Consider the following 15,944-nt stretch of genomic DNA (forward strand, 5'->3'; position numbering starts at 1 on the left):
CTTTAAAAAAGAAAATAATTTTTTTTTAATATTTCCATTATTTAAGCAATTTTAAGTAATAAAAACACATTAAAACATTTTTATCATGTTTAAATAATAATTCATGCAATAGTGATGTTTAATCTTTTACAGCACTTGAATCGGCTCTTTTCCTCCTTAGAAGCTTTCTCTGTGTCTGAGAACTGAGTTTTTCTCACTCGTTGTCCTGTCTGTACAGAACACCTCAGGATACGTTTTCCTGTCTATTTGAGTAGCATTCATGAAGAATAAGATGGATTTCATGTTTACATGTCATAAAGTTATCAGTTACACCTGAGAATGCAATCCTGTTCAATAGCACTGTTTTCACGTTTCCAGCGACTGGATCGGCTCTTTTCCTCGTTAAAGCTGTCTGTGTTTCTCCAAAATCTCAGCATTCACATTAAGTGTGATTCCTACACAGAACACTTCAGGATAAGTTTTCCTGTCTATTTGAGTAGCATTCATGAAGAATATGATGGATTTCATGTTTACATGTCATAAAGTTATCAGCTACACCTTAGAATGTACATACATTCACCTAAAAATGGCTCCTACATACCGGCCCCTAATTGTAATGGATTACAGACATACAATTCTTTCAAATACAAACCAGGGAGCCATAATCAAAATGATACAATGAACACATTTTACCACACAATGTAGTCTTTTTCACAGAAACCTGAGATGGCATGCTAATCTGTAATCTCATGTAGCAAGAAAAGCTTTGTCACAGGACGTTCTATGACGCTAGACTTTGTCTGCAGACGCACTGAACGGACAACTCCCTTTTTATCCTGGAAAACCTCCAAGACTCTTCCTAGTGGCCAGGAGCCTCGTGGGGCAGTAGCATCCATTATGACCACAATATCACCAGGCTTGAGATTTCTCCTTCCCTGGTTCCACTTTTGCCTTTCCTGCAGCAGAGGTAGGTATTCTCGTACCCATCGCTTCCAGAAAAGGTCGGAGATATACTGGACTTTTCTCCATCTCCTTTTCACATACAGATCATGTGGCTCAAACAATCCAGGTGGAAAAGATGGTCTTCCTTTCATAAGCAGGATATGATTGGGAGTGAGTGGCTCCAGATCGTTCGGATCATCCGAGAGTTTAGTGATGGGCCGATCATTTAAGATGGCTTCAGCTTCACACATTACTGTTTGAAGTCCATCGTCATCCAGTCTCTGCTGTTGAAGCACTGAACTCAGAACCTTTCTCACCATGCGGATTACACGTTCCCAGACTCCACCATGATGTGACCCTGCTGGAGGATTGAAACTCCAATTAACTCCCTTTTCCCGCAGAGCTCCTTGAATTTGTGCATGATTCAATGATGCGAGCGCCTCCCTTAGCTCTCTCTCTGCTCCAATGAAGTTGGTTGCATTGTCAGATCGAATGTGGGCAACTTGACCTCTCCTGCAAATGAAACGGCGCAGAGCGTAGGGTTGTCACGATACCAAATTTCTGTTTCGAAACCGATACCAATATGTATTTCGATACTTTTCGATACTTTTTGTAAAAAATATTTCATTATATTATGTATTGCCTTAATGGGTTATTTAAATATTTAAAGAATGTAATTACATTTTTAAAAATATATTTTTTAATGTATTTATTAACCATGGACATGTTTTAGCTCTCTGTATGCAGGCTACTGTAGGTTTACTACTGGGCTGGGAGGGGCTTTGTACTTCTTTCATTGACATTACAGTGCAGTGAACTGGTGAACAACATTATCACCTGTCGTTCTTGACTGAAGTTTCGGAACAAGTCCGCATGGTTGTCCTTTAAATGTTTCGGCAGGTTTGAAGTGTTGGCTCCTTTTCCGAGACACACTTTGTAGCACCGCTTGCACTGCGGTGCCTCTGGGTTCAGTGGCTCGCCTTTATCGTTCGGTTTGAACCTGAAATATTTCCACAACGTACTTCGGGCCCCCATTTTGTCCACAAGTATGGGCTTTTCTGCAGCTGCCATCTCTATCTACTGTATTTTCTTCAACCCGCTCCGTCTGTGTAAGACGCAACTTGTCGTTTCTCTCTCCTCCTCAGTCTAAGTGCGCGTGGGAGGCGGCTTACATTCGCTCGGGCAACTACGTCACACTCGCTGGCCTCGCTGTGCTTAAAGAGACAGGCTCCAATTTACCAATTCATTTGCATTCAATAAAATAAAGTAAAAGTACCGTTTGTTTTTAAATGCTGGTATAGTACCGTTTTCAAAACTCTAGTATCGCGGTACTATACTGGTACCGGTATACCGTGCAACCCTATATCAGATATATTTTTCACAGTCGGACTGTGGTGTTCAACACTTTGTAAATCAACCATGTTTTATATATTATCTGTGTAATTTTCCTGTTTATAGGAACTTTGTGTGTCTGCTCTCTGTCTTCCTTAGTACAGTGAACACAACCTCGAGTATGGCGCCACCTGCAGGCCACCATCTCACCCTGCAGATTTTTCTCCCCCAAACTGGACCTGCAGTAAATATTTCATCAAGCAAGAGAGACAAGGTCTGTGTGGGTCAAACAACACATGTACACTGTACAAAGAACAGTCAGGTTGATTGGTCTGCAGCTGTTTTGTTGTGTGGTTGAATATTTTTGATTTACGATTATATAAATAAATAAATCTGAGAAAGTCATCACTGAAATGAAAACAAATCTATAGATTTGTATATTGTATAGATACACAGAAAAAAGATTTTCTTCTTGCATTTTGGCCAAGTCTAATTTCACTGCATACTGCAACAAATTATTTATTTATTTTTTTTAAATCTAATGTAGCCTGCAAGTATTTTTGAACTAATTAAACAGCTACGGGATGACTCAGTGTTTGTGTCCCATTAACTCTAATAAGAGCAGGATAATTAAGTTGTTTTAAGAACAGTGAAAGTCAACAGTTGAGTGGGAGATTTAATGGACAAAACACTTTTCATATTCAGTCACATCATCTCTCAGTTCAAAGAATCTAAGGGTTCAGAGGTCAAATCAAAGTCCAGATTTCTTCTCATCTCTGACTGAACCTCCAGCATCAAACACTGAATTCAAGAAGCTCATTAACATATTAAAGAGCCGTCAGGTGTTTGATGGCAGCTTTTGTTTCTGTTTCTGTTTAAAACTGGACACTGAAGGACTCTGGAAGCTCAGAGGTTACTGGGACAAGTTTCTGGAAACTTTGTGGATCTTAGAGTTGAATCATGGACGGAAGCAGAGTGTCGGACTTCAGCATCGAGCGCATCCTCTCCCCACAGCTCGGACACAAGCCGCCGGTAATGGAGTTTCCACCAGAGGGGTATCTCCAGGGGATCCCCGGTGGATTCAGTCTGGACTCTGGGAACCTCAGGCCTCCTGCGCCGGTCCCAGTACCAGTGTCAGTGCCAGGCTGCCTGCAATACCAAGGGATGAGCTTTGGAGATGTGTTTTACGCAGCCGGTTTCCATCGCACAGACTTAAGCAGCATTTGTCCAAACCCTGGAGTGTATGTGCACTTCAGCGGCCGGGACTCTGCAGGTTTGTGGTCTAATTATAAAGTTTTTTAAAAATTTAATTTAGGATCAAATCAGACAGATCAGAAAACTATTATTGTTTCAAGTTCAAGAAAAATAGTAAGTAAAAAAAAGTTTAAAGTCATGTCTACAGTAGTAATATAAAATAATAATATAATAATAAAATCCAGTATTTTTTCAACTATTAAATGATTTTCTTTTCTTTTTTTTACCAGATGCTCAGCCGTTGCTGGGCTACCATGGCTACCACCACACCGAGGTGTCGCAGCCGCGTGAGAAGGGCCGGATGAGGACCGTGTTCACCAACAGTCAGACCAAGCAGCTCGAGGCGCTGTTCGAGTTTACCGACTACCCGGGGATGGAGGCGCGCGCTGAGCTAGCGAGGAGCACCGGGCTGAGCGAGGAGACGGTCAGGGTGAGTCCGACATGATGTTTCACTGGATGGAGAAAAGTAAATGTACTGCCCATTCATGGAATTGCGTAAAGTCTATCCAGGAAACGTTTCCAGTTTGCATTTTACGCATAAGTTACCGACTCACCAAGTTTGTTTTTGTTTATGTGGCAATTCAAATCTGTTCATCAGGAAAAAAACTGTTGAATGTTGTAACTAAGATTATTTAACATACAAAGCAAAAACCTCTCTACATTTTACACACGAGCCAAAGACCATTTCTAATATATTTGAATATTAATTAATTTATTTGACAGATAGTTTTGTTCAAAGCAACTTTGAATATTTATTTAAATATTTGTTCAAGATGAAAAAAAAGACAGACTTGAATTGCCATCAAAACAACATGATGAGCAGATTTACAGTAGAATAAAATCCCCACACTGGACTCAAAGCCATAAAACTATCTTTGTTGTACATGTAGGAGACTGTCAATGTGTGAAGATTTTTTACTCTACAAAACATAATCTATATGATTGTTATACTTTATAGCACAAGAATATTCATTTGGTTCATTCTGTTTACTCTAAATGTCCTGTTTAAGAACATGAAACTAAAACTCTCTCCTCTCTCAGGTGTGGTTTAAGAACCGCAGGGCCCGGAGGAAGCGACAGCGAAGTGGGTCAAAGGTCAAATCACCCTCCCCTCCACCCTGCATTGGAGCAGAGAAGAGTCTCTTCACCTCCTTCCTCTAAACCCGATAGACTGTCCACCTGCTGCTCTCAGGTCAAACTCATCCTGTGCAGGGACACTGTCTTCACAACCCCAGAGGTCAAAGGTTAGCTGACCTCTAAAACTGAACCCTGCTCAAGGGAACTTCAGCAGAGTGTGCACCCGTGTTGACCAAAGCTGCTGTGATGAGACTGTTGGTGACCCAACATAACTTTTTTTTTATTGTGGTGATGCATACACGTGCTGCTGGGAAAGTCATACACCCCGGACTTCACACCCTGGGGACAGTTGACTATGAAATGTTTGAGGAGAGCTGTTTGGCCAAAGCTGCAGTTTATTTCTAGATTTAAATTATTTTGTATTTCTATGTAACTTATTGAAATTAGTTTGTTGAAGATATTGTGTGTAGTTTTTAAACACAAGCACAGTTTGTAAGAAGAGTGGTTTCATTAAAAAAAAGTAGTTATCATAAATTCTGTCCTGTGTTTGTTTTATGTTTCAAATTAGCAGTGAATTGTTTTCATGATGAATAGAACATGCAAATATTTCAATCACAAAATACAAAAATATAGAATAAAATATAATAAGAAGGAAACTAATGAGTAAAATGAAGAATATATAAAAAAAAATAAGGATAACATACTGAGATGAGGACAAAAGACAAAAAAGGGCCAACCTCACTGTGATGTTCCCATTTCCCAGCTCCCATTTCCAGCGATACTCCTCCACTTTATGATAATTGCTGTAGAGCAGCCGGGTGAACAAGAGAAGTGTGCCACAGAGACAATGCTGGTGCAGAGGAGGCTCTCTATTGTTTCACCACAAGTTTCTATCCTAACATGAGGGCAGTCTGGATCCAGCATGAGACAGAGTCAAGCCACTCAATGCTGATGGGTCACCCAAAATAAAGAGACTTGAGGAGAAGGGATGGGCTGGTAACTTTCTCTACACTGATATGAATGGCTGACCAGAACTCCTGAATTTTAGGGCAGCTCCAGAGCATGTGTACTAGAGTACCATCTCTGTGATGACACCTCCAGCACTCTGGACGGTTCACCAAACCCACCTTATGCAGCCTGGATGGTGTCCTGTAGACTCTATTTATAATTTTGAATTGGATCAGCCTTGTTCACAATTCCCTTGATATTTTATTCCAATTCCTATAACTCGATCATGATTGGCTGTAAGGATCATAGAACAGTAGGCAGAAGCTTCATGACCAAAGACTTTTAGGACCGTCTCTAGAGTGTTAGCATTAGATGGAGATTTTAATGTTGTAATTCCTGATACAAGTTCCTTAGAACTGTGATATATTTTTGAACCCAGGCTTTCCAGAGGAACAATTATTTATCCATACAGAGTTTGGGATTTGGGCAGATTGCGGCAGACCAGTGAAGATTGGAAGTCAAATTCAAGGATCCGAGCTACTCTCTTCCAAACCTATTGTATATGGGACACAATAAGATGTAACTTACCCTGTGGGCTAGTTTAGCTGTTATGTTTCAGATGTTTGTATAAATTATGTATCAGAAACACATAGGCTATGAAAACAATTACTATAACATAATTTATAATATACCTTGTATGGAACCTCACCATGAAAAACACTTATCAATGATTTAAGATTTGACCACTAGGTTTCAGTATAACATGTTTTGTTTTTTCTCAATGCTTCAAAACAGCTTTATGTTACTAAATACATGTATTCAAATACTGAATGTAATAAAAAATAGTTATGAGTTACTTGTACTTCAAATTTTCATTTTATGCTTGTTCATATATATTTACATAATTCTACTGTACTATACATATCTACTGTATCAAAATACCTGCTAATAAGTTCTAAATCTGTATTTTACATTTTGAGATGAGCCTTTTGACATGTGCTTCATGATTAGGTTAAGATTTGGTCAGAGCTTCACTTACTTGAATATAAAAACATGCACCATGTTTGCGTCTACATGGTCTGCAATTTATTATAATGTCCTTTTTTCAACAAGATTTTCGCAAAAGAGTTAAGCACGTTGTATGGTGTTTACTCTTCTACGTCTCTAGTTGTTTAAAAAATATTTTCTAGATTCGATCATTTTCACAAATTTACACCAATGAAATTTGCATTATTGACCATGACTTGCTATAAGAAATTAGAAATGTATGATGAACACTCCTAATTAAAAAAATTGATCAGAAAACAGGTATCAATATGTTCAGATAAGAATTACTTATTTAAAATGATAGGTTACATGTGGGGTTCCTCAAGGGTCTGTATCAGGCTCATTGTTGTATATTTTGTATGTGAAAGTTATTTGTAAGGTTTAAATTATGCCTGAATCTACTTGTTTAATGTTTACAACAGCATACAATTTTGATAATGCATTTAATCAGGCTTCATTAAGCCTAACTGTGTAATTATAATCGAAATAAATTACAATTTAACCGCAAACTTAAAGCCTAAAATGTTTTCAGTGAGTAAAAGGAACGGACAGGAGAGGTAGAAAAACAACATCAAATTTTTTATTATATTCATAGAGTTGTCACTGTTATTATTAGAAGCATTTCCATGCTGATGAGAAGAAGATACACATACTGAAAAACCCAAATCAGAAAATACTGAGAGAAAGTTATAGAGAGGGAGAGAGAGAGAGCATGCAGTGAGTATCTGTTAGGATGAGGACGCCCGATGCTCGTTCTCCCCTGTTCATCTTAAATGTCCGTCGGCTTCATACACTTTCAAAACAGGAGTGACTCACACACATGGACTGTAACCAAGCACAAAGAAACACCCACACACTACAAAACCAGAGAACAAAAGTACACTTTGTGAAGTTATCAAAATATAGGCTATATACTGTATATTATTAAGACTTATTAATGTTAAAACAACCAGTGCTGAGTTAGTTTCTATTAGAATGACTTCAACATTATATTCTCAGATACACACACCAATCGATTATAGAGGTTTTACAGGACCAATCACTGGTTGTGAATGTTTTAGCCTATCAACTAAAAAAGATCACACTTTCCCTTCCTGCTGATCATTTTCCAAATCATCCATCCATGTTTGATTGATTTCCTTCCTTCCAGGCAGCCATCTGTTTCAGTTCATTTCTATGAAAACCAACTTCACCACAGAGGGATAATCCATTACAGTCAAAATTTTGTTTAGGTTAGAGGTTATGTAACCATCAGGTTGTAATTCAGTGGCAACCATTTTCAAAACTCCCCTTTCTGACACTTGAAATTCAACAACTGGCTGCTAGTGATTGAGAAAACAAAGATGTCTGAAGCAACAAACCATTATGAAGCAACTGTGTTGAAAGTGTTGTCATAGTGATGCCTTCTATTGGTTAACTCTTGGTACTACATTTCTATGATAGGGTTAAATCCAAGAACATAAACGATATCACTGCTTTCTTTATTGATATTGTTATATTATAAAACCGATCACTTTTATCTGCACACCAGCAGCTAAGACAGAAACCACAATCCTGGACATATCTTCTGCTACAAGAAATGGCCATCCTTGTTCAGATTGTCATAGATAATGATACATCTGAGTGCAGTGGGTTAAGGTATGTGAGCACGAGTAAATGTTACTGAGAGATTAATGAAAAGTTTTGTATTGACATAAATTGGTGAATATTGAGCCTTTAATGTCAAATTACATTCTGGCAAATTCAGAAATCTGTATTTGCTTCTTGTTGGTTTTCATGGGTTGATTTTCCGACAGGATAGCAGCGAGCTATCAGTTCTCAGATGTATTTTTTCATTCTTGAATACACAATCAGGTGGAGGTGGGACTAATAATATAAAGGGGACCAGATTTTGACATTTATGCAAAGTTTCTGCAGCAGGTTTCAGATTGATTTTCTTATAAATAAACAGGAAATGAAGGCTCGCTGGAAACAATGAAGTAACTCTGAAAGCTAAATGACAGCTTTGGAAAAGAGTCAGTAGAAATGTGGAGTGAAGGTTCAGTAGCTTGTGTTAAAGAGCTAAAACAAGCAAAACCACTATAGTCCTTAAATGGAGCAAACCGAATAGAAAATATGTAATGAGGAATAATAATATTTTGTTTGTTGTAAGATGAATATCCAGTGACTCACTAGTGACACTTAGTGGCCAAACCAGAGAAGCTCCACATTTACACAGTAGTCAGAACACTATGTTCAAACCAAGAGAGGCTTCACTGGGACATACTGACTGTACTGTACGTTTACTGTACAAAAACAAACTTCCACCATCACTGTTGTCTACCAATGTCAATGTACACCTAAGATGAAGTCAGCAGAACCTGACTCTGTGGAGCTTTAGCATTGAACAGCGTGCTGCAGTAGCTTATTTGTAGAGATACGTTTCCTGTGTGAAATTGTAAACAGATGTAAACTACAACACATGGGTTGACGTCAGTTCATCTTTTGTTTGAGTTTGGGTGGATGGCAGATGAAAGTAGCGGACAGCATGAGTACAGGAAGGTAAAGCGGTTAGTCTTATCGTGTTAACATGATGTCAAGATTCTCACATTTGGACATCTTCAATAACCCAGAGTCTACACTATCAATGCAGGATTATCTCAGAAAAGTGGGTAAAAATTAAGTTTAAGTCTAACTTCATTTAGACATGTATGGTAAATCTGGATTTCTTGGTTTGTAAAACCTCAGTCAGATTTCTAAATTCACTCCAAACTTTACAAGTCAAATGCTAAAATCAGCTGCATAGCCTCACCTAATTCCTGAACAAATTAGGAATTTGCTGGGACATTGTAATAAATTTTGGGGAATTGTAAAGTTGTAGCAAGCTGATCTAAATATTTTACAGTTTTCGAGGGTAGATTGTAGTGTCAGGACATTTTGGTCATTTTTAAGGACATTTCTTCACCTGAAAGCTACTCAAACAAATTAGTTTTCCAAAAGAGGCGGGAACACTCGATTTGCCAACTGACTATGATTTCTTTTAATCAGCTCTTTTCAATGTCAGTTCTTTCCATTCAGCTGCAAGTGCTGAAACTCTGCAACTTAACAAGCTGACAAAACCACGTAGACTGTCAGTCCGAAAAACACCTGGACATGAGGGCTCCCACGACACTACTTTGTGTACCATTACTCAACCTACTACTCATAGCGAAGCTTGAGAAATGGTTGACATACATTTTAGTGACCTTTTACTCTCGTATTCAGCAGCAACACTCGGAGCTAAGCTTTGCGTTTGAGTGGAAATGGAAAAACCTTGGTCCGATCATGTAAGTTCTGCAGCTGGTTTGAGCTAAACTGAGCGCTGTAGTTATCATTTGTGTAATGTTGAAGCTGATTCCATGAGAACAAACAGAACAGTTTTCAACAGCAGTGTGCAGGACCAACCACAAAGTGTTTCCTTTAGCCGAGGCTGCAAAAGACTAGCACAAAATCCAACCGAGAAAAAATATATTCCACAAATCAACCAAACCAATCAGCATTCAGTCACGATTCTGTCAATCCACACAGACACAACCAGTGAATAGGGAAGGTTCAAACTTAATGGCTTCAGACACTGGTCGACTCAAAAGTTCAATAACCAGTTTTGGAACTTTACCAAAGATTCAAGAGCTATCTTCTCGTTTTTACCAGAATATGAATCGTTGAGTAAAAGTGCAAACTGAATATAACTTGGGGGATATAAAATTATTTCATTTAAAAAGCCAACACTATATAAAAAAGCATATATAACCTATTACTGACAAGTAAAGCAATCAATACACATTTTACAGTTTTACAGCTCTGGAAACATGAAGTTGCAGCTGAATGTTTTATCCAAATAAGACTAATGTTTGGTGGGTTTGTTAAATACGGAAAATTAGTGGGAACACATTCAGACGTAAAATAATATCTTTTTTGAGCTGTAAAATAAAAACTATATTTAAATAAATGTCAACAATGACTCATGGTCATAAACTGAGGATCTGACCTATAAAACATACAAATCCTGCGGTGTTATTCATAGATTACAGATGACTGACTTTGGATTTCCATAAACTGTTTGTTTTTGGGTAAAACTGACTGTATTTACTTGCCACTTTCTAATAGAAAAAGTGAAAAATCACACAGAAAATCACAATGGCTCTTGTATTTTTGAGTCTACCTGTCACTGAGGTGTAAACCTGCCTCCACACATTGATTTCTCGTGGTTATCTGGTTATTTTCTCTGAATGTTTTTTGCCCCCAGCAGCCTCGGCCATCAGAGTGTGAGTGTGTTCATCTCTCTGTATGAGTGTGCTTTACAAAGTGTGAAGAGACATTAACACAGGAACCATTTTCACACAGAGATAGGTACACTGTTTACATATTGCTGTTTTCAGTTATGTACACACTTGGTGAGAGAGGTTTTAACATTAAGCACACACATAAGTTTAGATTAACTTGTGTTTTTTGTTGATGCTCACATTCACAAAGAAGTACCAAAGTCTTATTAAAATGGAGCAAGAGGGATGAGAGAGGAGGGGGAGAGAAAGATGGAAGGAAACTTTTTTAAATATCATGGACTTTCTGGAGAGATGATCCAGGTCTAAATTCCTATGGTAGGAAATTAAAAACGTTGAGATAGAGGAGAGGTTTGATGAAGGGACACAGAAATGTACAAATTATTATTTTTAACAGGTCATTAAAGCTGATATTAGCTTTAGATGAAAATCGTTTTCAGATGCAAACAAGACAGCAGCAACACAAAAACCATAATACAACATTTAATGGGGTTGAAAACACATTTCTGATTTGAACATTTTTGATTTTGAAGTTGCATCAAAGATAATGATGATTTTGGGTCTGTTAGCAGTTTTGGTTAATGACTGCAGCTCTTTATTTATAAGATGTCTATAATAAACTGTAATTTAACTCTAACTAGATGGACTAATGTTTGATAAATGATGACAGTTATTCGTCTATCTACTTCTATTAAACTGACTAAAACTGAGTCTTCTGTTGTTCAGGGGAGGGAAGGTCCAACTGTTTCGTTTGTGTTAACATTTCTAGTAAACAACTTAAAGCTGTGTTTTATCTTTAAGATGTGCAGTTACATCAAATTCAACTAGTGGTAAAATGATGGCGTCCGTATAAACTACAGAGCAACGATCCCTGTATGTGACAGGAGATGTCACAAAGAAACCGAGAACTATTTTGCTATCTCACATCCTAACGTTAAAATTAGGCCTGTTGCATACATCTGAGAGGTAAAAAAATATAACTGACTGTAACACTATGATAAAATAGCAGATAAACCCTGTTTTCATTTTGACATCTGAGATTAAAGCATGCAGGGGATAAAAGTTCCTCACACTCAGTTTAGTTATAGAGTTGTATAAGTTTTCTAGGATTGAGACTGGATCTGCAGCTACACATGTGTAACCACAGTGCTCTGAGCAGAGAAGCTATCCCTCTGGTTCAAGGCTGCTCTGAAACATGTTTATATCAGTGCTTCATCAGAGACCATCCATGCACGGCTCTCATTTAGCCATATTCTGCCAATGGACACCACAGCTGAGGTGTCTTAAAGAGTGTCTACCTCAACTGCCCCCATGGGATCAGAGGACGGTGGATTTACACAACAGAGACAGTGGCTGTTATGATGCAGTTCTTGGTCTCAGATAAGTAGTGAGGAAGCAGCAGCCAGATGTTAACAAACAACTCCATATCCAAAAAAATTTCTGCACAAGTACCAAAACATTTTGAGCTACGCAGAATCTATCTCAAACACTGCTGTGTTTGGAAACGTTGCAGAGAACAAGCAAAATGTGAACACTTGTGCCTCCATGTGCTCTTTCATAACAGCACAGTATCATGACTCTCAGTTACACCCCCCTTCATGACTCAGGATTTGTTTCCCAGGTCATTGTTGTTTGTTTTCAGGTACTTATACAAAGTCTGTTTTTTACAAACCACAATCTATGAGTCAAAGTGTTCACGTTATTGTCCTCTTTTAGCTAACAGGTGCCAACCTTGATTGATAAGTAAGTTTATGACAAATTCATCTGGCACTCATTTCAAAATTTGGCAAGACCCAAATCTAGTAGCAGCAAAAAACAAAACATGTAGCAGCACAAACTAATGTTCAGTAGTGTTTGTTAGCCTTAGAGAAAGTATACAGCTGTATTTTTCTGCCCTGAATAAAAGCACAACATGTAAAATACCAGGTTGGGACAATGGGATTATAAGACGAGCGAAGGGATACAAAGATAAATTTAGGGGAATTGCTTTAGCAGAGCTGTTTCAGTTTCATTAAAGGAATGCAGGACGTTTTGATCAGATCCAAGGCACTATAGATTTTGCTATAGAACGGCTAAATTAGAAGGATTGGGCTGAGCGTAAGAGAGACTGGGTTTTCACTATGAGAAGTTTGACCGGCGATAGCGATAGTCTGAAGAGACTCAAAGAGGACGGAAAAGTAAAAGATGGAGAGAAGAAAGAGCAGAGAAATCAATATGGTGGGGGAGCAGAGGGAGAAGGAACAGGGGGTTGTTAGGAATGCATCTCAGCACGCAGCATCCACGGAAACCAACAGCAGAATAGCAACCTGCAGGAGGAGGAAGAGGAGGACAAAGAAGGAGGAGGAAGAAATGAAGAGGTGTTGAGCAGGGCAAAGACCAAAGGGAAGAGGAGTTGAGAAGGATGAGGAATAGGAAAGGCAGAAAAAGTTATATTAGTGACAAGGTCAGGTCATAACGCCTGGTAAAAGAGACACATTCAAACATGGGAAATCTGATACTTTTATGGTTTTATACACACATTTATATAAACATGGAAAAAATGCTGCGTTAATACCACATTTCTGTTACCATAGTTACCATTTCCCATCTTGTAAAAAGTCATAATAAAGCCTGGGAAAATCCTAGATTTCAGATTTAGTGCTGAAAATAACTGAAACAATTGTCTTTCTGCCCGTCTACCTGTCTGTCTGTCTGTCTGCCTGCCTACCTGTCTGTCTGTCTGTCTGCCTGCCTGCCTGTCTGGCTGTCTGTCTGCTTGTCTGTATGTATGCCTGCCTGCCTGCCCGCCCGCCCTTGCCCGTCTGTCTGCCTGCCTGCCTGTCTGGCTGTCTGTCTGCTTGTCTGTATGTATGCCTGCCTGCCTGCCCGCCCGCCCTTGCCCGTCTGTCTGTCTGCCTGCCTGTCTGTCTGTCTGTCTGTCTGGGAAAATATGACTGTAAATCAAAAGTCTGACTCAGACTGAAGTTTTGAAAAGGAGCTAGAAGGCTGTAGAAGTCTGTTTGACGTGTTCACACAATCTGTCTCATTATCTCAACACTATGTCATGAAGGAACCTCTTCTTTGCCTGCACTGTCAGTCTACACCTCCAGAAAGCAGCATCTTCTATCATTAATACACTCGGAACAATCCAGAACCAGTGGTCTCTGCTCTCACCTGGATATGGAGCTCTCAGAGGTCAGGTCTTTAGGAGAACGCATTGTGTTGAAGTTACGCTTCGGCTGTGACACTGCAGGAAACAAACAAACAGATAGTCTGTTAATGACTGATCATTAGACAGAGAGCAGAAACTCAAACCTCTATCAGAACCGATGTTGATTCTTCCACCAGGTTTTTAAGGTTATGCTTCTGATCATAACATCCTGTATTATTTGTTTTTATTTTGGGCTTTTTTGCTGGTAGTTTTCTTCATTAGCGCAGCAGATAACTGCATATCAATGAAATCTTTCAAATCTGGATACATGTATTTGGCACAAATCATCCTTGAGTATTACTTTTTTGATAAAACACCGTAGCCACATGAAAATTCAAAATGGCCACCATTTCACTGTATTCAGATGATGCGCTGGCAACACGTGGCAGCAAGTTTCAGTAGTTTTTTGCAATATATTTGTTTATATTAGTATATAGTTTTTCGATTGATGTTTTTTATTCTACATTGTTGTTTCGTCTGACAATGGACAAAAAAATGTACACAAAGGAAGAACTCCTGGCTTTAAAGTTTACCAGATATGGAGTTTAACATCCCATACCGGCTGAGCTGAAGAAGCCATACCATGGATGCAGAGACCTCATTCACGAGACTGTTGCGGGAGTACAGACCAAGCACCCTGATGCATTCATTGCAATATCGGGGGATTTTAACCATCTCACTCTCATCTCTCAACTGAATGGCTTCACTCAGTATGTTGACTGTCCCACAAGGGAAAATAAGACACTTGATCTGTTGTATGCAAATGTCAAGGAGGCCTACACTGCTTCAGCTCTATCACCACTTGGCAGATCAGATCATAATCTGTTTTTTCTTCATCCTTACTACAATCCCTGTGTACAGAGGCAGGCCGCAACCACCCGCTCATCTATCTATCTATCTATCTATCTATCTATCTATCTATCTATCTATCTATCTATCTATCTATCTATCTATCTATCTATCTATCTATCCATTCTATCCATCCATCCATCCATCTATTTCTGGCAAGGAAATGTTATTTTTTGCAATAAGTTCATCCACTATTTTCTCATATGAATAATCTAGTTGTCAAATCAAACATTTCAACAATGTAGAAGGTGAAATTTAGTACACTGTAAAAAATGAAATGAAAGTATATTTCAGCAAAAATATTACTCACAAAAATGCTTACTAACTAGCCTTGCGCCAGCAAATTAGCGAGCTGATATTAGTGTAGTTAGTGTTAATGTAAGCAAGTAAACTGTTGACTCTTACAGATCTTTTGGTTTATCATTCACCATAAATGTTTTGCAAATACATTGTGTTTTATGCAGAATTTTTCACGTTACACATCAGAAATTGCACAAATAAATCTCTGAGGAAATTTACGAGTTGTGAATTTGACATCCTCATAGTCTAAAACACAAGATTACATTGCAAAATCGTCGAGAGTTGTTCCGTGGGTAAAAGTCTGTGGTAAAATATGTGTTTCCTTTTCCAGAAATGGTGGCCATCTTGAAATTTCAAGCGGCTAATGGGATTTTTCAAATGAATATCCCCGGAGGTATAAACATACCAATTTGTTGCTTGTATCCACATTTGAAGGATTATTGCAGTTATTAGCTGCCCTACATCATTGTATCAGATATGAAACAATTTTACAAACTGCACTGCAGAGACACAACAATATTACCAGACACAATGGAGCATCAACACATGGCAAGTCCAGTTTTACTCTAATAACCACATATTGCTAATGGTGAATGTCTCTCAACTCTCTGTTGTACTGCCGTGAAGAAGCCTCTGTGTTCAGAGTGGGCACAAATGTTGAACAAAGGAATTTTTGAGGGCTAGCTGCAATTCATATTTCCTCTGTTGGCCTCGTTAATAGGGTAATG

The 15,944-nt window shown here is 38.5% G+C and overlaps 2 protein-coding genes across 4 annotated transcripts in view; one reads left to right on the top strand and one right to left on the bottom strand.

The window, feature by feature from the left end:
• The window catches only part of clip3 (CAP-GLY domain containing linker protein 3), a 50,772-nt gene that overhangs the window by 6,550 nt on the left and 28,278 nt on the right, over positions 1 to 15,944 (bottom strand). For 2 of the 3 annotated variants that reach the window (XM_056373143.1, XM_056373142.1), the window contains 2 exons: positions 14,031 to 14,103; positions 11,347 to 13,183 (listed from right to left, as the gene is read on the bottom strand). In XM_056373143.1, coding sequence (XP_056229118.1) covers positions 13,129 to 13,183; positions 14,031 to 14,103 — 128 coding nt within the window. In that variant the 3' untranslated portion in view covers positions 11,347 to 13,128. Of the gene's footprint in view, positions 1 to 11,346; positions 13,184 to 14,030; positions 14,104 to 15,944 lie in introns of those variants that run through there. The other variant, XR_008827247.1, reaches the window with a different exon arrangement.
• LOC130167187 (homeobox protein goosecoid-like) lies at positions 2,875 to 5,605 on the top strand. Its single transcript, XM_056373148.1, has 3 exons — positions 2,875 to 3,526; positions 3,738 to 3,937; positions 4,549 to 5,605. The coding sequence occupies exons 1-3, from the start codon at positions 3,214 to 3,216 to the stop codon at positions 4,666 to 4,668; spliced, it is 633 nt and encodes a 210-aa protein (XP_056229123.1). The 5' UTR covers positions 2,875 to 3,213; the 3' UTR covers positions 4,669 to 5,605.

Source organism: Seriola aureovittata, chromosome 4, assembly GCF_021018895.1.
Source record: "Seriola aureovittata isolate HTS-2021-v1 ecotype China chromosome 4, ASM2101889v1, whole genome shotgun sequence".
NCBI lineage: Eukaryota > Metazoa > Chordata > Actinopteri > Carangiformes > Carangidae > Seriola > Seriola aureovittata.